Here is a 23,817-nt window from a genome sequence, read left to right as displayed (position 1 = left end):
TCTAAAATTTCGATGAATTTTCATGAGGGCTTCTTTAAAAAAACCACACACCTGAAACTGGACTGGAAACATGAGAAACTCCAAGAAACCAGCATATTACAATTAAATTCTGTGCCGCATATTAAAATCAAAATCAATCAATAACTAAAACAATAGCTGGGCAATGTTCCTGTGGCCTCATGAGGAGCCTCTTCAGTGGGGCAGGTGGAAAGGGCCTTGACAGATTTGACAGATATGGGCATCCCCTGTTGAATGCAAGGGCTCAAGCAGCCAAATTATCCCACAAGCCGCAGGCAAGGGTATAAAGATGAGTGGAATTATGTAGAAATTGTTGCCAGAATCTTGTTTTTTATCTCTTTGACGCCTGGAAAAAGAAGTACTGCACACACAGGCAGAGAAAATTCACCCAGAAGGCCTGTCTCCTCTTCTCAGGCAGACTCCCCTCCCTGTGTACTCCAGTGCTGCAATCCATCCTACTCAAATTTATTATGATGCACGTATTAATAATATTCTTGCACCACTTAAAAATAAAATAAAACAAACAAGAGAGAGAGAGACTTTGGGGACCTGAGCTTGGCTCTGCACTGAATTGGTTCAATTATTATGTGATTTCAAGTCCAGCTTGGAGGTGGGGGGAGAGGTATGAGTTGTGCGGAGGAGGGTGGGGGCAGAGAAAATAAACATCCTGGCCATGATGATAGAAGTCTTGCGTCGATGCAAAGGGGAGCTACGAAGGGTATAAAGAGCCAGGTGGTCCAGGAAGGAGGCAGAAGCCAGGAGAGGAAGACAGCCTGCGAGCGAGATTTGCAAGCCCACCAAGATGCCTGAGACCTCACTTCCAGTCTACGTTCTTTGCCTGCTCACCTTGTCTTCGGCTTGCTATATCCAGAACTGCCCTCGGGGAGGAAAGAGAGCATTCCCAGACACAGAAATCAGACAGGTAGGAGAGAGAGAGAGGATCTCAATAGATGCACCTGCAAATCTCAATTGATGCTCCTGTCTCCAAAAGAGACTGCTTTTCTGCTCATTTGCTGGGGGAATTGTTCCAAAGGTGTCTTTGTGTCCCTCATCCCTTTTCTGCTTTGCTCTGCCTCTCAGACCTGTTTCTGCTCTACAGGGATGGAGCACTGCTCCTTAGGGAAGAGAGAGAGGTGCTGCAACTACTGTAGCCAAAGAGTGAAGGATGGCTCCCTCAAGGCTGCCGAGACGACCCTTCCTTTAAAGGACATTTAAAGCGCACCCGCCCCAAATCCTGGGAATGGCAGTCTACCCCTCACAGAGCTACAATTCCCAGGACCCTTAACAAACTACAATTCCCAGGATTATTTAGGTGCTTTAAAGGTGTTCTGAACACACGGGGTGTGTGCTGCCGTAGATTTATATGTCTTTATGAGAGGGAGATAAGACAGTAAGCATCTTAGAAAAGACTTTAATTTAGTAATGGTGCAGGGATCTCGAAGCGCAGCTTCCAACCTTCCATGCCGGCCCATTTCTGTTGCCTGTGTTAAGTGCTGCTCTTCTCTGTACTTCTGTTCCCTAGAGAAGCTTGCAGGGCTAGCAGAGCCAAGTGTGGTTGCTTGGGGTTCAGATTTGGCCCACAGCTTGCCACTAGCCCATAGGTTAGACATGTGTCAGTCTCTTCATTTATCTGTGAGCTGGACATTGTGAATCTCTCCCTCAAGGGAAGCAATGAGGTCATGCTCTGTGCACAGCTCATGCACTAGAAATTGCAGATTAGATTTATAAGCATTTTTCATACCAGCACTCGTACTGTAGCATTTACTGCCTTGCAAAGCTCTTTTCCAAGCACCATAGCGAATACTCTGCCTTCCTGCAAGCCCATTCCTTTTCAAAGGCCTCAATTAATGCCTCAATAAATTAAATGAATGTGAGTGTGGTGCAAGCCTATACATAGCTACTCAAAAGTAAAGGGACCCTGGACCGTTAGGTCCAGTTGTGGCCGACTCTGGGGTTGTGGTGCTCATCTCGCTTTATTGGCCGAGGGAGCTTCTGGGTCATGTGGCCAGCATGACTAAGCCACTTCTGGCGAACCAGAGCAGCGCACGGAAATGCTGTTTACCTTCCTGCCGGAGCGGTACCTATTTATCTACTTGCACTTTGAACTGCTAGGTTGGCAGGAGCAGGGACCGAGCAACGGGAGCTCACCCCGTCACAGGGATTCGTACCATCGACCTTCTGATCGGTAAGCCCTAGGCTCTGTGGTTTAGACCATAGTGCCACCCATGTCCCAAAAGTAAGCCTTATTGAGTTCCCTTTCAATGCTCTTTTCCAAACAGCATAGCGAGTACTCTGCCTTCCTGCAAGACCATTCCTTTGCAAAGGCCTCTTCAGTGATGCACATGCAATTAATGCCTCAATAATTAAATGTGAGTGTGGTGCAAGTCTAGACATAGCTACTCAAAAGTAAGCTTTATTAAGTTCAGTAGGACTTGCAACCAGGTAAGTGAGTACAGGATTGCAACCTTGATAGCACAAAGCAAGGGTAGGGAAGCTGAAGACCTCCAGATGTTGTTGGACTACAGCTCCCAGTATCCTCTGGGGCTTTTGGTCATGTTCTCTGGGGGTCTGATGTGAGCTGCATTGCAACACCAGCTAGAGAGCCGCATGTCCCCATCCCTGACTTTAAGCTCCTAGCCCTACTGCTTTTAACCACTTTCTCTGCACACAGACCAGTGCAGCGTTGCCAGCTGATAAGAAGAAAAGGGCCTGGTCTACTCTTGTGCCTTTAACAGCAACTTAAAGTGAGCAGGTGGTTTTCCCAGCATGACCGTCTATTATTGGATGGTGTCTGAACATCAGCGGAAAAATTGGGAAACTCACTTCAGTAGGTGTGCGTACGAAAAAGGAATCTTTCCCCTGGTATTTAGATGCTCTATGTTCAAAGCAATTCTTCCATTGTAGAATAACTTCCAAGTTAACCCATTTTCTCCAAACAGCCGTTTTATATTAAGTTGTGCTGCTCTTCTGAAGAGACCTCTTATGAATGGATAAGGGCCATTGAAAGAAGTAACCGTTCACGACTGAGGTGCATCAAAGGCATTTCATCTGTGTTAAGCAATAATTGAATGAATCCCTTACCCCAGATGTGCCCAGTCAACGGCTTCAGTCTGTGGGACTGGCACTGTTACAAGCGATCAGCCTTTTAGTGTGGCAACACACAAACTTTGGAACTCCCTGCCTATTGACACCAGGCAGCTCCCTTTGCTGTACTGTTTTCAACACCTACTTAAAACACTTTTATTTAGATGATTTTAATACTTTTTGCAAATTGCTTAAAGGCTTCATTACAATCAAGCGGGATTTGTTAAAGAAATAAATACTAATTGGTGAGGATCAGCTTGTTGAAATAAACGTTCACATTTGCACTCGGTTCAAAGGAAGATACCTGGTGTGATTGGAGTAAAAAGAAAGTCCATTTCTGAACCTTGCTAAAAAGAAAACGGATTCAGAGAGAGGCATATCACTCTGCCTGGTAGATGTGGTGAGAAATATTAAATATAAAATGATTTACTAATACAATGCCAGTATGAAATCCTTCTCCCCAAGGATGGAACCGTACACCACCTTGAACTCCTTTGAGAAAAGGTAGGATATAAACATTGTCATAATAATGATAATGTGCATTAAATACAGTGTGTCTACTCTGAGTAAAATTAAGTGGGATGTCACCCATGGTGTTTACACACCATAGACAATATGCATAGGACTGTAGCCTCAAATGGTTTTGAAAGGGGAATTAGAGAAATCCATCCTGGGGGACAGGTCTGTGTTAGCCAGCATAGTTGGATGAAAACTCCAGCTTCAGAGGCAATATACCTCTGAATACCGATAGCCAAGGCAGGGACAGGGATTCCACTGCTCATGGGGTACCTGGCAGCACCCGGCTTGCTGCTGTGAGTCAGGGAACATTGGTCTGGATGGATTTTCGTGAGCCCTGCTGGATCAGACCAAACACCCATCTAGTTCAGCATACCTGTAGTCACGTTGCTGTAGCCAGACTCGAACTCAGCACCACCCCTCACTCTCTGTCTCTCTCTCTCTTAGTGCATTCCTTGTGGTCCTGGAAAGAAAGGAAACTGCTTTGGCCCCAGCATCTGCTGCGGAGAAGAATTTGGCTGCTACTTTGGCACCCTGGAAACTCTGCGGTGCCTGGAGGAAAATTACCTGGCTTCGCCCTGCGAGGCCGGAGGGAAGCCCTGCAGTGCAGGAGGGAGGTGTGCAGCGTCCGGCATATGCTGCAATGACGGTAAGGGTATCCGCACGCGGGAGATGAAGCTCAGCAAGAGGGGGTGCAGGAGAGAGGAAGAGGGGGGATGTGAGTTAGAAAAAGCAAGTGGAAAACCAAGGCAAAGACACATTCACTGCTACAAGTCATGACCATGAAAAAAGCACACCAAGTGGCAGATGAAACTGATGGACTACATGGAATTGGCGGAAATGACTGGCCGAATCCGAGACCAGGGAGAAGAGTCGATGGAAGAAGATTGGAAAAAATTTAAAGTATATTTAAAAAAACATTAATGAGTGTTAGAAAGATGCTGGAATGAACTTACATGGCCTTAGCAGAAAGGTTATAAAGAATTATGGTAAAATGGATTGTTAATGGGTTAAAGTGTAAAATTTAAGGTAAAATTGCATTAAGATAAATTATGGAACAAAATCTGAGAAAGAGGGAAAGGACTTGCTGAAACAATTATGAATTAAGAATACAAAAAGGGAGGCGCAAGGAAGTCATGGAAATAAGTAAATGAAAGATAAAGATATGAAAATACTGGATGTTATTGTTTTTAAATGTTATTGTTTAGCTGTATTGTTTTTGGGTTTTCTCTTTTCTCTTTTTCTTTCCCCCCCCTCTTTTTTTTCTTCTTTTTAGTATTGTATTTTCCTTTATTTTTGAAGTATTGTAATCTTTTTTATTATTATTGTCTGTTCTTCTTTTTTTTGTAATTGTTAAACTTTAATAAATATATTTTTTTTTAAAAAAAGAAAAAAGCACACCAAGAACTCAGGCCAAAGTTTCAGTAGTGGGAGTGGTCCCTACTCGCAAATCAATAGTCAATTGTAACAAAAACTAATCCATTCAAAAGTGTGTATTGTGACAAGGATTACAAACTCAAACAGAGATTACAAACTCAAACTTGTAAGGATATGTATGACACAATAATTTGTTACAGGATTAAAGATAAGAGTTTATGAGTAGAGATAAGTTCATGTTAGTCCATAGAACTCTATGCCTTTAAGAAGATCTAAGGGATCTCATCTACCCCTTTAAGCACATATAAAAGGCTTTCCTACATATCCTTATGAGTTTGAGTTTGTAATCTCTGAGTTTGTAATTCTTGTGAGAGTTCTTGGTGTGCTTTTTCCTTGGTATATTTAAGAACAAGAACTGCAACATATTTAACAAGTCATGACCATAGCATAACAGAATTGTAGAACTGGGAGGGACCCTCAAGGGGCATTTAGAACAACCCCTGCAATGACGGAATCTCAACTAGATCATACAAGACAGGTGGCCATCTGACTTACCTTTAAAAACTTCGACTGCCAAGCAGCAGAACGTTCTTCCTAATGTTTAGTCAGACTCTTCTGTCTTGTATTTGAATCTATTGCTTTGGGTCCTGGAGCAGCAGAAGAGAATTTTGCTCCGTCTTCCATGGGACAGCCCTTCAGATAGTTGAAGACGGCTCATATCACCTCTCCGTCTTCTCTTCCCCAGGCTAAACATACCCAACACTCCTTCAACCATTCCTCATCAGGCTTGGGTTCCAGACCCTTGGTCTCCCTGTTCGCCCTCTTCTGAACACATTCCAGTTTGTCAATATTAAACTGTGGTGACCAGAGTTGGACACAATGATCCAGGTTGGGTCTGAGCAAGGCAAAATAGAATGGTATTGTTACTTCCTTTGACCTGGACACTAGACCTCTGTTGATGCAGCTTAGATTAGCATTCACTTTGTTTGCTGCTGCATCACACTATTCTCTCACACTAAGCTTGGGGTCTACTAAGACCCCAAGATCCTTTTCACATGTTCTACAGTCAAGCCAGGTGTATATTTGTGCACCTGGTTATTCCTGCCTACGTGTCAAACCTTACATTTGTCCCTACGGAAATTCATTTTTAAAAAAAGTTTGGGCCCAGTTCTCCAATCTGTGAAGCTCATCTTCAGTCCTGATTCTCTGAGGTCTTAGCTACCCCTCCCAGTTTGGTGTCATCTGCAAATTTGATGATCATCCCCTCTATGCCTTCACCCAAGTCATGTTGAACAACAAGGGGCCCAGGACAGAACCCTGCAGCAGTCCTTTTCTCCCAGGATTGCAAGGAACCATAGGGGAGTCCTTTTGGGCCTCAGTTAGTCAAACAGCTACAAATCCACCTAGCAGTTCACATGCTCTAGGCCACATTTTACCAGCTTCACTGCAAGAATACCAGGGGAGACTTTGTGACCAACCCAGAAAGGTTGCCAGAAGATTAAAGCACAGGAAATTTCATTATTATTTTTTGCTCCTTCCACAGAGAGCTGCACCACAGATGCAGCGTGCGTGGATGAAAACAGCGACAGGAGTCGAATGCCCTCTGAAAGGAACCTGACTGTGCTGGACAGCTCGGCAGGGGATCTCCTCCTCAAACTGATGCACATGGCGAATGCAAACAGGCAGCAACAGGGGAAGCAGCAGTTTTACTGAAGTCCATGGCGAGGCAGCCCCCAGAACATCGGTTCTCCAACTTATATTTCAGAACGCCCTCAGACAACGAAGAATCCCAAGAATCCCCTAAATAGCGTAAAGAAGAAATAAAAATTGGGAGACGAAAATGTAAATACACAGCAAATAATAAAAGTCTTTTATTGCATTGTGTTGCATGTTTTGTCCTGTGTCATTTATGCAGGGAAACACTTGATATTTTCAAATACATGGTGGGGAGACTTTGGACCCCTTAACGCTGGGTTGTTGTTTTTTTGCAGCTGTGTTCTGGGCACAAATCCACATTGGTAGTGGATTTAGCCTGCTTTAGTTGGTTACAATAATAGAATCATGGAATTGTAGAGCTGGAAGGGACCAAGTGGTTCATCTAGCTTAGGGGTCAGCAACCTTTTTCAGTCTTCCGTCCCTCAGACCATGTGGTGGGCTGGACTATATTTTGAAGGGAAAAAAATAATGAATTTCTATGCCCCACAAATAACCCAGAGATGCATTTTAAATAAAAGGACACATTCTAGTCATGTAAAAACACACTGATTCCCGAAGCGTCCACAGTCCGGATTGACAAGGTGGTTGGGCCAGATCCAGCCCAAGGGCCTTAGGTTGCCTACCCCTGATCTAGTTCAACAACCTCCTGCAGTGGGGCTTGAACCCATGACAATGAGATTAAGAGTCTCATGCTCTAACAACTGAGCTATGGTTCTATCGGGACACATTGCTGCTTTTGGAAGGGGCTGCAGCGTAACAAAAGCACAGTAAAAAAGTAAACCAGAGTATTTGTGGATGAAAAAGTTATGGGATTTCCGCAGCTAGTGGCAGGATATGCCCTGACTGGAAATGCAAGGGTGGATCTAGACACCGGGGGGGGGGGGGGGGGACCGGGGACCCGCTATAAGTAAGTCAGGAATTGGATCATTATAGCAAAAGAAAAATCAGGTTTTAGATTTTCCTGCTCTCTGGGGCCACCTGGTGTTGCATGTTTATAGCACATTCAAATCGCTGGGTTTTTTTTTACTAATTTAGCTGAGTCCCAACTGTGATTCCACCCCAAAACTTTTGCAGACACAAACAGCATTGATAGTGGGTTGGAGTGTGACCACCCTGATAACATCATGTGCACAGTCCATCACTGATGTGCAATAAGAAGGATGTTTGGAGAGACCCTTTGAACTCTGTCCCAGCAAAACCTCTGTGTTACTGTCCTAAAGTACTATGGCAAGGGCAGGCCGGCAATGCACCACTAACGTCTTATTTTGGTCTGAGCTTAACATAATAGGCTCCGAGTCGGACACCTCCAGGGAACATCCATACTACAGATTGAAAATTGGTTTAACCCTGGAAAATGTGGGTAGAGGCCCATTGGCTACCCTCACCTGGTTTAGCCTGCCAGTGGAAGCTGTTCCCTAGGTGTGGCCGCTGTCACATACTGACAGTTTCTAGGAGCCACAGGTGGGAGCTGAGCGCAGGATGGGGACCAAAGGTGGACAAGCTACCCCAGAAAGAGCATGATGTGTCACCTACCAGATGTGCTAACCTCCCCTAACACCCCATGCACCTAACCTGAGTATAAGTGGGTAGTAATAATAAATCTATTTATTTATACATACATACATACATACATACATACATACATAAAAAAGGTAAAGGGACCCCTGACCATTAGGTCCAGTCACGGATGACTCTGGGGTTGCGGCGCTCATCTCGCTTTATTGGCCGAGGGAGCCGGCGTACAGCTTCTGGGTCATGTGGCCAGCATGACTAAGCTGCTTCTGGAGAACCAGAGCAGCGCACGGAAACGCCGTTTACCTTCCCGCCGGAGCGGTACCTATTTATCTACTTGCACTTTGACGTGCTTTCGAACTGCTAGGTTGGCAGGAGCAGGGACCGAGGAAGGGGAACTCACCCCGTTGCGGGGATTCAAACCGCCGACCTTCTGATCAGCAAGTCTTAGGTTCTGTGGTTTAGCCCACAGCGCCACACGCACCCCATGCATACATACATACATACATACATACATACATACATACCTCGCCCATCTGGCTGGGTTCCCCCAGCCACTCTGGGTGGCTCCCAATAGAATATTAAAAACACGATAAATAATAGATTACTGGATGCTCCCCTTTTTTCTCGGAGTCCTGTACATAGCAGCAACACACATCCGAAAGATATGTGCACACATTAGCAGAGTCATCAAAAACAAGTCGTCTTGACTTCCGCCCACATACACACAGTGGTAAGAAATTGAAACATTGGATCATGTGACCCTTTGCAATAGTTGGCAGTGAAAATACTGACATCCTCCCTTTTTTCATGCAACTATTGCATTTAGCACAATTGCAACATATGTACAAACACATTTAGTTGTTCCTTGTTAACAACCTTTGAAAAGAGATCAGCAGGAATTTCTTTTCCTGGCATATAGGATACATTTATCAATCCTCTCTTGATACAGTCTCTTGCATGAAATAACTTGATTTGCAAGTTTCTTGCAACCTTCAGAATTTAGCAAAGCCAAGCAAAATTTGTTATCCTGATAAACCTGTATAGAACAAGACACATTCAATCTTGTCTTTACATGATTGTAACAACCACTCAACATCCACGAGCGAATACATCAGAGTTTTAAGTTCAGCTTCACAGGAATTTAAACTTACAGTTGTTTGCTTTTTGCATGACCAGTCAAATAAACAGTTGTATATATAGCACACACCAGACGTGCTTTTACCATCTATGGGGTCACTTCCAAAACTTTCATCAGCATATATTTCAAGCCCTCCAGACTTCTGATTAGTAAATCTCAGTCTGTAATGCATATAGTACCTTTCAGGTAGTGAGCAATGTGTTTTAACACCTTTCAATCTTTAACAGTGGGCTTGGTAGCATGTCTGCTTAACAGATTCACACTGACTGCAAAGTCTGGTCTTGTGCATCTGGCAATGAAACTCAGTTTGCCTAAAATACTTCAGAACAAAGTACCATCAGAAAAGGTATCTTCAGTATTATCAAGCTGAAAACCTGTAACCATAGGTGTATCAACAGCATTAGCATCAATCAAATTCAGCTTAGCTGTTACATCGTTGATTTTCTTTGTCTGGTGTATCAGAATATCACCTTGCTGGTTTCGTTCTATCTCAAGAGAGAGATAATTGGTTACCTAACCAAGATCTTTCATATCAAAGCGCTCCTGTAATTTAGCTAAGGTGGCTTTGTGCATGGCTTCATCCTTCCATAGGAATAGGATATCATCAACAAAACAGATACTATACAGCTTGTGTTGCTTCTCCTCTTTGACAAACACGTAAGAGTCAGCTTTACCTTGATGAAAACCCAAAGAAAATAATACTTCTGTCAATTTTGAGTGCCAACAACGGGCGCTCTGTTTGAGTCCATACAGGGATTTCTTAAGACTGCACACCATTCCCTGTTTCACTTGTATACCATCAGGTGGTAGCATGTAAATATTTTCAGCCAATTCACCGTACAAAAAAGCTGTGTTGACATCGTGATGAGAAATGTTCAATTTCTCTTCAGCAGCCATTTTAAGCATTAACCTTATGCTTTCAAATTTCACAGTTGGTGAATAGGTCTCATGGTAATCTTGATCTGGAATCTGTGAAAAACCACGAGCAACTAGTCTCGCCTTGTGCTGAACAACCTTTCCATGTTGGTCTGTCTTGGCCTTAAAGACCCAACAACTATCAATTAACTTCATGGAAGGTTGCATTGGAACCAATTCCCAAGTATTGTTCTTCTTGAAGGAAACAAGTTCAGCCTTCATGGCATTAAGCCAAGGCTCAGCATCCTCTGAAGACAAACCTTGAACCTCTTGGAAATTTTCCAAGCTAGCAATAGCCGTGTTAGCAATAGCCGTGTTAGCATACTCATCAGCATACCTTTTAGGAGGTTTAGCTTTAGTGGCTCTTTCGCTCCTGTGTACGATACGTAAATCCTCAGGATCAGGTCTTTCCTTCTTTAGAGAAAACTATCCTGTAGTGAAATGGGGTACCTCTGATTCAGTATCAGACTCATCAGATGATCTGAGAGATGTTTCGTTGCTTTTGTAATTGGCTGTGTCTGTATCACTACCAGACTCTGCAGAAGCACCATCATCACCATAACCTTCACCATCAACATCAGATGCATGACCTGTATCATCAGAAGCAGGGTGACACTGAAAAAACCCTACAGTGTCCCATTTTGCATTGCATTCAATACTCCTAGTCAACCTTATTGTTTTGGTATCAGACATTAACACACAATAAGCACCTTTCTCATAACCAAGAAATATACCATGCAAACCTCGTTTGCTCAACTTGTTGTCCTGAGGTGTATGAACCCAGACATGTGAACAAAAAATTCTGAGGTGTTTGATGAAAGGCTTTTTCTGGAACAACTTTTCATAAGGAGTGCAGCCTATGTCTGATGAGAACCTGCGATTGTAGCAATAAACAAACAGTTTAAAGCTTCTTCCCAAAAAGAGTCTGGCAAGTTGGTACAGTGGTACCTCGCAAGATGAAATTAATTCGTTCTGCGAGTTTTTTCATCTTGCGAATTTTTCGTCTTGCGAAGCACAGATTCCCATAGGAATGCATTGAAAATCAATTAACAAACAAACTTGCAAGACGTTTTCATCTTGCGAAGCAAGCCTATAGGGAAATTCGTCTTGCGAAGCAACTCAAAAAACGAAAAACTCTTTCATCTTGCGAGTTTTTCGTCTTACGAGGCATTCGTCTTGCGAGGTATCACTGTATCATGAAGCAAAGTCTTCATCCCCTGTTGGGGTGTTTGATTTACTCTCTCACAGAGACCATTTTGCCATGGGGCCCTGGGACAAGCAACTTGATGCTTAATGCCAAGTTCAGCCAGATATTGCTCAAATTCAGCTGAGCAAAGCTCTCCGCCTTTATCTGTGAACAAACATTTCACCTGGGTATCATGAACATTTTTCAACCATGCACAGAAATTTTTAAACCTAGAAAAAGCACCACTTTTATGTTCCAGCATGTAGACATAAACATACCTGGAAAATTGGTCAATTAAGACCAAAAAATACTGTGAATTACCTCTAGAGGAAGCTAGAGGTCCCACAAGGTTGGCATGAAAGAACTGATAAGGCGATGAAGCCTCCCACCTGGACATTCTTCCCTTGGGAGCCATTTTGACCATGTTTTCAGCACAAGAAATGCATTTCATGTGGTACTTGCAATTCTTCAAGGACATGCCCTCAACCAAATCTGGCATTTTAGCAACGGCCTGAAAATGCAATTGCCTAGCTTGCGATGGTAGTCATGTATACAATTATCATGCAATTTCACATTTTTACCCACAGTCATATTGCAACATTGCTCATCATTTACAGCATTAGAATGAACATCAGTTACAGCACTGGTATAATAAGGCAACATATATAAACCCTTTTCAAATTTGCCATTAAAAGTGACCTCATTGCCCTTGATAATTTCACACTTGGTCTTAGTGAAACACACTCAGAAATCTTGTGAAGTGAGCTGCGATACGCTCAGAAGATTATGTGCCAGGTGTGGGACCTATAGTACATTCTTGATTGTTGTGTTGAGGCTTTTAAGAAACAGTCCCTTCTCCCTTGCTCTGCAACAGCCGTCCATCAGTTTGATGAATCTTTCCCTTCTGCATCTCAAGCTGGATGAACAGGCTTCTGTCTTTGCAAAGGTGTTGGGTGGCGCCTGAGTCAATGACAAAAGACAACTGCAAACGTTGACTGGAACAGTGTGTGATCAAAGCTTTGGGTTGGACAGGTCCCTGGGGCTTCCCCCCACCTCATCCTCTGGAGTCATGTTTAGATTTAGTGCGCTTTTTACAAAACTTCTGTAGATGTCCCACTTCTCCGCAATTGAAGCATCACTGTGCTTTAAAAGCTGTGCCCCCCTCTGGACTCTGTGCAGATGGTTTGGGAATGGTTTGGGAATGTTGCTAGTAGCCCTCTCCTAGCTATGATTGATGGCTACTCTCTGATCCATCTCATTAAGCAAAACACCCCCCTACATGATGAACAGTTCATAGAATCATAGAATCATAGAGTTGGAAGAGACCACAAGGACCATCGAGTCCAACCCCCCGCCAAGCAGGAAACACCATCTGTTAACTGTGCTGCGGGGACAGCTGAGCAGCAAATGAATCAAAGCTTGCATCCAAACTGTTGATAATCATGAAACAGAAAATATATTCAGCAAGCGTCACTCCCCTCTTCTTAAGCTTCTCCCTAATGAATTTTAGCTACGTCAGATGTGATGCCAGATCACAACCAGGTTGAAGCTGCATTCGTCAAAGCTTCTTAAAATATATGATAGAAGAGCCAGCAGCTGTTCTCAGATGGATATCTCTGAGAGCATCCCACATCTGCCTTGCAGTTTGCTTACCTTGCAGATTGATTAATTGGGTGTCAGAGACTCTCAATGCAATCGTGCCTCTAGCCCTCCAATCTGCGGCAGTCCACGCATTCATGAGTGGGGCTGGGGCGTCCTCCGACACGACATGCCATAGCCTCTCATGCAGCAGCAGACTCTCCATTCGAAAGCTCCATGTGGCGTAGTTCGTCGCATCTAGGCAAGGAAATGTGAAAGCCTTGTTTCCACCCTGGGTTGCGGCCATTTCTACCATTCTCTTCAGCCAGCAAATGCAGCCCACAACAGCAGATATTTATGACTGGCAAAGCACTTCTCTTTCAGGCTAATCAGCAAACTAGCAGCAAAGCAGACAGACATGCCTCATTAGCAGCTGGACTTGACTGACTTTCCATCATGTCGCCATAAATCACACAATTCTGGACCCATAACCGATAACAGATCACAGGACACTCCCCTTGTTCTCTGAGTACCATACACAGCAGCGACACACATCCGAAAGATATGTGCACACATTAGCAGAGTCAGCAAAACCAAGATTGTGCAGGAAATGTAGCATTAAGGATTTTACTTACAGCAAAGAAAACAAACAAACCGAAAGAATAATGGCGTACTGTGAGAGCGTCTTCTCACACATCCTCTCTGTCTGGAGAGAGAACAAAGAGCAAAAGTTGTCGATTTGACTTCCGCCCATATACATACAGTAGTAAGAAATGTAAACATTGGATCATGTGACCCTTTGCAATAGTTGGCAGTGAAAATACTGGCAATAAATACATCAAACATTAAAAACTGTGGCTGTTGGATGGAGTCCACACGCTTCCCTGGCTCTCTGCTCCCCACTGGACCCCCGTGGATAGCTCTCCGTCAGCTTCCTGTAGCAGAGTTTCCGCAGCGTAGAAACTGTTGCTGTGTGTGTGTGTAATAACTCAGACTGCACTCAAGCGTTCTTGCTTATCTCTTACAGTCTTTAATCGTGTAGGAAAACAACTCATAAATCAGCCCGGCGAGAGAGCGCACATCTTGCTGCCTCGCCGCAAAAGCGAAAGGAAAAAAAAACACAGAGAAAACACTCCCTTCTGTGAATATAGCCACGCCTCAGAATGTGAGACGTCACTCAGAACTGTTTAACCCTGTAAGTTCTGATTCTCTTCACACCCCCTCTCGTCTTGCATCCTGAGGGAACCTGTGAACACACATTTACAGATCTCTGAGAGTTCAACCCCCTTTCCATTGCCTTTCGCCCCTCCCTGGCATTTTTCTCAGGCAACTGTTGAACCTCCTCAAAACTCCCAGGTTCGCACTGTGCGAAACCAATCCACGCACTGGTGGCCTGAAACCTCTCAGGTGGAACTCCCTTCGTGGTGCGAGTGGACCGTCTGAGCACAAACTCAGGTGCTCCTTCTGTTTCACTGTGGTCAGCAAGTGTGTCCTCTACATTAGAAGACTCCCCCTCTGACCTAGTGCGTCTTCGGGCCTTTTGTACTATGCTAACAGGAGACGAAGGCTCACTCTTGGGCTCTCTTTTAACAACCTGTGGAGATGCCCAACCCTGTTCTTGACCCTGTTCAGAGACTTGGTCCTCAGCAACAGGTTCAGCCTCTAGCTCTCCTTCCTCCTCAGAATCAGACAGACATTCTGAGAGAACGTCAGGACTTGCATGGATCCTTGACCAACCATTCTGCTCACAGAACTCAGCACGTTTACTGATCAGAAGCTTGGTCTGATCACCTTCTGGATATGCAAACCTCCACCCCTTTGTTGCAGGTTCATATCCACAGAAGATCATTTTCTGGAACCTTGGGGCACCTTTCTTGCATTGAGTCTTTGGCACCGGCACCCAGGCCTATGAACCAAACACACGGAAGAAATGCAGCTGCGGCTTCATTCCGTGGAGCAAGAAATATGGGGTGTCACCACCACTGAATTGTAGGACCTGTTCATCGTGAAATTGGCTGTCCTCCAGGCTTCACTCCAAAAACTCTGAGGCAAACCGGAGTCACACAGTAAAACCTCTGTTGTTTGAGCCAGAGCTTCACTTCTGAGCTCTGCCATGCCCCTCTCCTGAGGAGCTGTCACCTTGTGACGTATCCCCTTCTGACGAAAGAAACTGTGCAGAGCAGACTCAGTAAACCCTGCACCTCGGTCACTCTTGAACCCTTGCACTTTGGTGGAGAACCTTAGTTCCACTTCCACAACCCAATCTTTGATCAGTTGTGCTGCTTCTCCTTTCGTTCTCAGCGAGAAGGACCAGCTATTTTGGCTAAAATCATCGGTCAGTGTCAGCACATACCTGGCTCCGCCCAGACTTGGCTTTGGCATGGGCCCAAAAAGGTCTGTGCGCACAAGCTCAAAAGGTTTTGTGGTTACCCTCTCCACCCTGGGATAACTGCACCCTTTTACCTTTGCCTTTCTGCATGCCCTACAATCTAGGGATTGGTCACATGGTTTTATTCTGCATCCTACTGTGTAATGTGGCAACCTTTGGATACCTTTCCAAGAGCCATGTGGCATTCTCCTGTGCCACAAGCAAGCACATGAATCATGAGTGGGAACGTTTGCACACTTTGCTTGTGCTCCCTCAGCATTCCCCTCACCCTCCAGAGGTGTCTCTAAGATGAAGAGATTGTTCTGGCATGCAACACTGACGAGTTGTCTTCCACCCCTGGAAATAGAACAGACATTATTTTCAAAGCAAACCTTGTACCCCTGCTTCAAGAGACAAGGAACAGACAAAAGACAGTGTTTCATCTCAGGCACAACATACACTTCCAGCTCTGCCTGCAAGAAAGAAACATAAACATTTGCCACGTTAGATAAAGGCTTTTGTGACCCATCAGCAAAAACAACTGTATTCCCAGCTGGAACAGCTCTGCAGTTCCACATTTCGACACCAGGTGTCGCTGTTATCAGGTGATGGCTGGCTCCACTGTCGATTACCCAGCGCATCATTCTGTTCTCACTGGAGTTAGCCTTTATTATTGCCATGGAGGCTGTTAGGTGATAAGCACCATCTTCACTCCCTGAGTCACGTCCTCCCTTCGCTTTCCCACGCTGGTCTCCTCTCCTGGACTGGCTCCCATGGGAAACGACCTTGGAGACATCCTGCCCAGCCTCCCTGGCTCTCTGCGGGCAGGCTCGACGCAGATGGTCAGCAGAATTGCAGATATAGCAGCGACGAGTGCAAAAAGCCTGAACCGTGCATTCCTCTGGCTTGGCTCCACCCCTGCAACTGGATGAGCCCCCCGTGCCAGCTCTGCCCTCTCTGATACGGCGTTCCTCCTCGTCACTCAAGCGTCCTGTCACGTACTGCAGCGTAAGAGCTGTAGGATCCATCGATTCCAAAGTTAGACACAAATTGTCATAACTTTTGTCCAGAGAGCTGAGCAAAATATAAACTTTCAGCTCCTCAGAAAAGTTAACTTGCAACAGCCTCAGCTGGTTGAACACAGAGAGCATCTCAGTTACATGCTGTCTGATGCTGCCACCAGGACGCAGCTTCATCTCAAACAAGCGTCTGGTAGTGTGTATCTTTGCCCCAGCTGTGGTCCTGTGGTGCACTCTTTCCAGTGCCCGATAGGCCTCATGGGCAGTCTCCAGCTCCTCTACAAAAGGTAGCTGCGAACCCTCCAAACTGAGCACAATAGCTCCCAGGGCTTTCTGATTTTTTTCTCTGTGAAGCGTGTGCAGTTGCAATTTCTGCTGCTGAAGCATCGGCCGCCGCTGGTGGTAGTGGAGGCCCTAGGACCGCCTCCCACAGACCCTTGGCTACCAGCTTTCAGCTTCCTACTCCACTCTTCCCAATTTTTTCCGTTCAGTTTTTCGAATGGCACGGCGTACGACTCATGGCTGTCTGCCATCTTCTCCCCCGGGGCTCAGCGTACTCACGTAAACAGCAGCTGGTCCATCACCCGGTTCACGGAGATCCAATTCCTCCCAGTGAGCTCCTCTGCCTCAAACGTTAGGCAGGACTCCAGCTGGCTCCAGCTTCCCCTCAGCTGGCTTCCACACACACCGGCACAACTTGGCAACAGCTTCAAAGCTTTGCTGACCTCCCATAACCTGTGGCTGTTGGATGGAGTCCACACGCTTCCCTGGCTCTCTGCTCCCCACTGGACCCCCGTGGATAGCTCTCCGTCAGCTTCCTGTAGCAGAGTTTCCGCAGCGTAGAAACTGTTGCTGTGTGTGTGTGTAATAACTCAGACTGCACTCAAGCGTTCTTGCTTATCTCTTACAGTCTTTAATCGTGTAGGAAAACAACTCATAAATCAGCCCGGCGAGAGAGCGCACATCTTGCTGCCTCGCTGCAAAAGCGAAAGGAAAAAACACACAGAGAAAACACTCCCTTCTGTGAATATAGCCACGCCTCAGAATGTGAGACGTCACTCAGAACTGTTTAACCCTGTAAGTTCTGATTCTCTTCCCTAACCTAATGTTCTCTTCCCTAACAAGGCTGCCTTCAGATGTCTTCTAAAAGTCGGATAGTTGTTTATTTTCTTGACATCTGATGGGAGGGCGTTCCACAGAATCTGCCATGCTAATCTGCCCGGGCAGCCATGGGCCCTCTGAGAGGTTTTTTTGGGGAACCACGATGCTCTCGTGGTCTCGCCCTTCTTCAAAGCACTGGGGCTCTTTCAGCCGAAACAGCTCCTGGCTGCCATACCGGGAGACCAACCGGAAGTCAGCACAAAATTGCATATTAATGCCAGGTTCCTAAGGTCATTCCCTGCTGGTGTCAGGTCTGGGAAATGTCTTCTTTGGGGGACCACACTGCAGGGGTGGGGTGGGGGGGACATCTGAGAAGAAGCAACCTCTGTCACTACTTTGCAACTGGGGAGCTAGGCACTGGATATCTCAAGGGGGTCAGCTGTCAGTCATCTCTCTTCTTTGTGTGCAGCAGGGAGGGCCTATGGGGATATCCAGGCACGGGTATGTTCCACTGTGAGGTACACCTCCTCTTTTCTGCTCCGTGGAACCATACAAATCTGATACGGACAAGCAATTGCTATATGCAGCAAGGAAAGAGATTCTGTACCTATTAAATTTTACTGGTTCTGCTCTGTGGAACCATACAAATCTGATATGGACAAGCAATTGCTATATGCAGCAAGGAAGGAGATTCTGTACCTATTAAATTTTACTGGTTCTGCTCTGTGGAACCATACAAATCTGATATGGATAAGCAATTGCTCTATGAAGCAAGGAAAGAGATTCTGTGGCTATTAAATTTTAGTGGTTGGCATCTGTCTGTCTTGCGAGATAATGGAGTGTGCCTCTACCTTCGCAGCACTGAAATGACCTCCTTGGGGTGCAAACCTGGGCAGGGTGGATAATGACCCTGCCCAGATGACAAGACCCCCTCTCAGCCTTGCTGATGTGGTCCAAAAGAAAGCAGAGCAAGACGTTTGGCACCAACTTAGTTGCACGGCTTATTCTTACATGACTGCCTGTTGATACCGATACAGTGGTACCTTGGTTCTCAAACTTAATCCGTTCCGGATGTCCATTCCAGAGGGATTGTTTTCCCATAGAAACTAATGCAAAATGGATTAATCCATTCCAGAAACTTTTAAAAACAACCCCTAAAACAGCAATTTAACATGAATTTTACTATCTAATGAGACCATTGATCCATAAAATGAAAGCAATAAACAATGTACTGCAGTCACACAATCAATCAATCAGTAGCTGAACTCGGTTCCACACAGTCACAAAAACAAAACAAAAAAGAGCTGCAAAAAATGAAAAATATATAGCAAAAACAGACAGACATCAGCAGTCAAAAGGGTGGCACTCAAATTGGAAGCATAGCACTCAAAATGGAGAATCTTCGACTTCCGAAGAAAGTTCGCAAACCAGAACATTTACTTCCAGGTTTGCAGTGTTTGGGTTCCAAGGCGTTTGAGTACCAAGGCGTTTAAGAACCAAGGTACCACTGTAATTCATTTTCAAAAGCACTTTCCCTGTTACATGCCAGCATGAATAAAGAGCAGAGGTGGTCTATTTTGTTGGAAAAACTGGACAAGAAGAACGGGTTTAATTTCCTTCATGAGTGTAAATCACCCCAAGAATGAGATAAGCCAACAGGCGCATGGTCAGCCAAGCCAGTTGCTATGGCAACAGCCCAATGCCATCCATATAAGTGATTCTGGCACATCAGCTCATTGTGTCCGGGGTCTTGTGCTGTGTGTTGGGGTCAGGCTTGTGAAGTGAGGGAGTCTGTTCGGAAGTACTGATTTGGAGTCTGTGTTACGTCTTCAACTGCTGGAGCAGCAGAGATACTTTCTACTTGTATGTATGTATGTATGTATTTGTATCTACATTATAAACATTTCCTATTCTTTTTAAAATTTCTTGTCTTCTTGATTCCTGAGCTTCCAGAAGTATAGCTGTTTTGTGGTGGCTGCAATCGTGGCAGAGGAGGACGCAATCGACGCAAAGGGAGTGAGTGAGTTGAGGGGCGGGGCCAGAGTGAGAGGGGCGGGGCCTCCATCGAGGTCATGATGATAGAAGTGTTGCGTTGATGCAAAGGGGAGCTACGAAGGGTATAAGGAGCCAGGTGGTCCAGGAAGGAGGAAGAAGCCAGGAGAGGAAGACAGCCTGCGAGCGAGATTTGCAAGCCCACCAAGATGCCTGAGACCTCTCTTCTAGTCTATGTCCTCTGCCTACTCACCTTGTCTTCAGCTAGCTACATCCATAATTGGTCTGGGCGAGGAAAGAGAGAAGACATAGAACGCAAAGAATACAGACCGGTAGGAGAGAGAGAGAGAGGAGAGAATCTCAGTTGATGCACCTGCAAATCTCAATTGATGTCCCTGTCTCCGAAAGAAACTGCTTTTCTGCTCCTTTGCTGGTTCTGGGGGAATTGTTCCAAAGGTGTCTTTGTGTCCCTAATCCCTTTTCTGCTTTGCTCTGCCTCTCAGACCTGTTTCTGCTCTACAGGGATGGAGCACTGCTCCTTATGGAAGAGAGAGAGGTGCTGCAACTGCTGTAGCAAAAGAGTGAGGGAATACTCCCTCAAGGCTGCTGAGACGACCATACCTTTAAAGGACATTTAAAGCGCACCCACGCTAAATCCTGGGAATGGCAGTCTACCCCTCACAGAGCTACAATTCCCAGGACCCTTAACAAACTACAATTCCCAGGATTATTTAGGTGCTTTAAAGGTGTTCTGAACACACGGGTTGTGTGCTGCTGTAGATTTCTATGTCTATATGAGAGGGAGATAAGACAGTAAGCATCTTAGGAAAGACTTTAATTTGTGTCTTAGATTGTCAAGAAGATGATGCACCTACATTTTTTCTGGCACAATCTCAGAAAGAGGCAAAGCCTCTATTAGTAATGGTGCAGGGATCTCAAAGCACAGCTTTCAACCTTCCATGCCGGCCCATTTCTGTTGCCTGTATTAAGTGCTACTCTTCTCTGTACTTCTGTTTCCTAGAGAACATCAGGCAGTTCCCTTTTCTGTACTGTTTTCAGCACCTACATAAAACACTTTTCTTTTCTTTAGATGATTTTAATACTTTTTTCCACCGTATCATTTTTATTAATTTTACAACAATGCTTTCCATGACAATCTCTCCTCTTATATTATACAATGTGGCTTTTTAGGGCCATGACTTCCTCCAAACCTTCCTTATGATTTTCTATCTTTCATTTCAAATTTCTGCATTTTCACTACTTAACCATTGCTTTCAAATCAAAAACATCAAAGCACCATATTTTCTTATTCTTCTCAGCAGTGATTGTGTATACCTTTCCTTACAAAGATTCTTGCAATTGGTTGACTACAATTGTCTTTCAAATAATTTACAAATTTAGTCCAGTCCTTGATGAACTTCTGGTCCCACTGTTCTCGGATTCTTCCCGTCATTTTGGCCAGTTCCGCATACTCCATTAACTTCAGTTGCCATTCTTCCTTTGTCGGTAATTCCTCTTGTTTCCACTTCTGTGCTAATAAAATTCTTGCTGCGGTTGTTGCATATTGGAGAAGCTTAGTATCTTGTCTGTTAACTGTCAATTCCCAGTAGAAAAGCTTCTGGCTTTTTTATATATGTATATTTCAACATTTTCTTAATTTCATCATATATCATATCTCAGACGCATTTCACTTTCTTACATTCCCACCACATATGATAAAAGGTGTTATTGTTTAGTCGTTTAGTCGTGTCCGACTCTTCGTGACCCCATGGACCAGAGCACGCCAGGCACTCCTGTCTTCCACTACCTCCTGCAGTTTGGTCAGACTCATGTTTGTAGCTTTGAGAACACTGTCTAACCATCTCATCCTCTGTCGTCCCCTTCTTCTTGTGCCCTCAATATTTCCCAACATCAGGGTCTTTTCCAGGGAGTCTTCTCTTCTCATGAGGTGGCCAAAGTCTTGGAGCCTCAGCTTCAGGATCTGTCCTTCCAGTGAGCACTCAGGGCTGATTTCCTTCAGAATGGATAGGTTTGATCTTCTTGCAGTCCATGGGACTCTCAAGAGTCTCCTCCAGCACCATAATTCAAAAGCATCAATTCTTCGGCGATCAGCCTTCTTTATGGTCCAGCTCTCACTTCCATACATCACTACTGGGAAAACCATGGCTTTTACTATACGGACCTTTGTTGGCAAGGTGATGTCTCTGCTTTTTAAGATGTTGTCTAGGTTTTCCATCACCTTTCTTCCAAGGAGCAGGCGTCTTTTAATTTCGTGACTGCTGTCACCATCTGCAGTGATCATGGAGCCCAAAAAAGTAAAATCTCTCACTGCCTCCATTTCTTCCCCTTCTATTTGCCAGGAGGTGATGGGATCAGTGGCCATGATCTTCTTTTTTTGATGTTGAGCTTCAGACCATATTTTGCGCTCTCCACTTTCACCCTCATTAAAAGGTTCATTAATTCCTCCTCACTTTCTGCCATCAAGGTTGTGTCATCTGCATATCTGAGGTTGTTGATATTTCTTCTGGTGATCTTAATTCCGGCTTGGGATTCATCCAGCCCAGCCTTTCTCATGATGAATTCTGCATATAAGTTAAATAAGCAGGGAGACAATATACAGCCTTGCCGTACTCCTTTCCCAATTTTGAACCAATCAGTTGTTCCATATCCAGTTCTAACTGTAGCTTCTTGTCCCACATAGAGATTTCTCAGAAGACAGATGAGGTGATCAGACACTCCCATTTCTTTAAGAACTTGCCATAGTTTGCTGTGGTCGACACAGTCAAAGGCTTTTGCATAGTCAATGGAGCAGAAGTAGATGTCTTTCTGGAACTCTCTAGCTTTCTCCATAATCCAGCACATGTTTGCAATTTGGTCTCTGGTTCCTCTGCCCCTTCGAAATCCAGCTTGCATTTCTGGGAGTTCTCGGTCCACATACTGCTTCATCCTGCCTTGTAGAATTTTAAGCATAACCTTGCTAGCATGTGAAATGAGTGCAATTGTGCGGTAGTTGGAGCATTCTTTGGCACTGCCCTTCTTGGGGATTGGGATGTAGACTGATCTTCTCCAATCCTCTGGCCACTGCTGAGTTTTCCAAATTTGCTGGCATATTGAGTGTAGCACCTTAACAGCATCATCTTTTAAAATTTTAAATAGTTCAGCTGGAATATCATCACTTCCACTGGCCTTGTTATTAGCAGTGCTTTCTAAGGCTCATTTGACTTCACTCTCCAGGATGTCAGGCTCAAGGTCAGCAACCACACTACCTGGGGTATACGAGACATCCATTTCTTTCTGGTATAGTTCCTCTGTGTATTCTTGCCACCTCTTCTTGATGTCTTCTGCTTCTGTTAGGTCCTTTCCACTTTTGTCTTTTATTATGGTAATCTTTGTATGAAATGTTCTTTTCATATCTCCAATTTTCTTGAACAGATCTCTGTTTTTTCCCATTCTATTGTTTTCATCTATTTCTTTGCATTGCTTGTTTAAGAAGGCCTTCTTGTCTCTCCTTGCTATTTTTTGGAAATCTGAATTCAATTTCCTGTATCTTTCACTATCTCCCTCACATTTTGCTTGCCTTCTCTCCCCCGCTATTTGTAAGGCCTCGTTGGACAGCCACTTTGCTTTCTTGCATTTCCTTTTTGTTGGGATGGTTTTAGTTGCTGCCTCCTGTATAATGGTACGAGCCTCCATCCATAGTTCTTCAGGTACTCTGTCCACCAAATCTAAATCCTTAAACCTTTTCCTCACTTCCACTGTGTATTCATAAGGGATTTGACTTAGATTGTATCTTACCGGCCCAGTGGTTTTTCCTACTTTCTTCAGTTTACGCTCGAATTTTGCTATAAGAAGCTGATGATCTGAGCCACAGTCAGCTCCAGGTCTTGTTTTTGCTGACTGTATAGAGCTTCTCCATCTTTGGCTGCAGAGAATATAATCAATCTGATTTCGATGCTGCCCATCTGGTGATGTCCATGTGTAGAGTCGTCTCTTGTGTTGTTGGAAAAGAGTGTTTGTGATGACCAGCTTGTTCTCTTGGCAGAACTCTATTAGCCTTTGCCCTGCTTCGTTTTGAACTCCAAGGCCAAACTTGCCAGTTGTTCCTTTTATCTCTTGACTCCCTACTTTAGCATTCCAATTCCCTATAATGAGAAGAACATCCTTCTTTGGTGTCATTTCTATAAGGTGTTGTAAGTCTTCATAGAATTGCTAAATTTCAGTTTCTTCAGCACCAGTGGTTGGTGCATAAACTTGGATTACTGTGGTGTTAAAAGGTCTGCCTTGGATTCGTATC

General features: G+C 44.7%; 1 protein-coding gene across 1 annotated transcript; it reads left to right on the top strand.

The window, feature by feature from the left end:
• The first annotated feature begins 742 nt into the window (after positions 1 to 742).
• On the top strand, positions 743 to 6,879 carry LOC310852855 (vasotocin-neurophysin VT-like). The gene is made up of 3 exons (XM_083756986.1): positions 743 to 940; positions 4,066 to 4,267; positions 6,539 to 6,879. The coding sequence occupies exons 1-3, from the start codon at positions 821 to 823 to the stop codon at positions 6,706 to 6,708; spliced, it is 492 nt and encodes a 163-aa protein (XP_083613112.1). The 5' UTR covers positions 743 to 820; the 3' UTR covers positions 6,709 to 6,879.
• Positions 6,880 to 23,817: the final 16,938 nt, after the last annotated feature.

The sequence above is a fragment of the Podarcis gaigeae genome, assembly GCF_964106915.1.
Source record: "Podarcis gaigeae genome assembly, chromosome: 9".
In the NCBI taxonomy this organism is placed as follows: domain Eukaryota; kingdom Metazoa; phylum Chordata; class Lepidosauria; order Squamata; family Lacertidae; genus Podarcis; species Podarcis gaigeae.
This window is presented reverse-complemented; position numbering and strand designations above follow the sequence as displayed.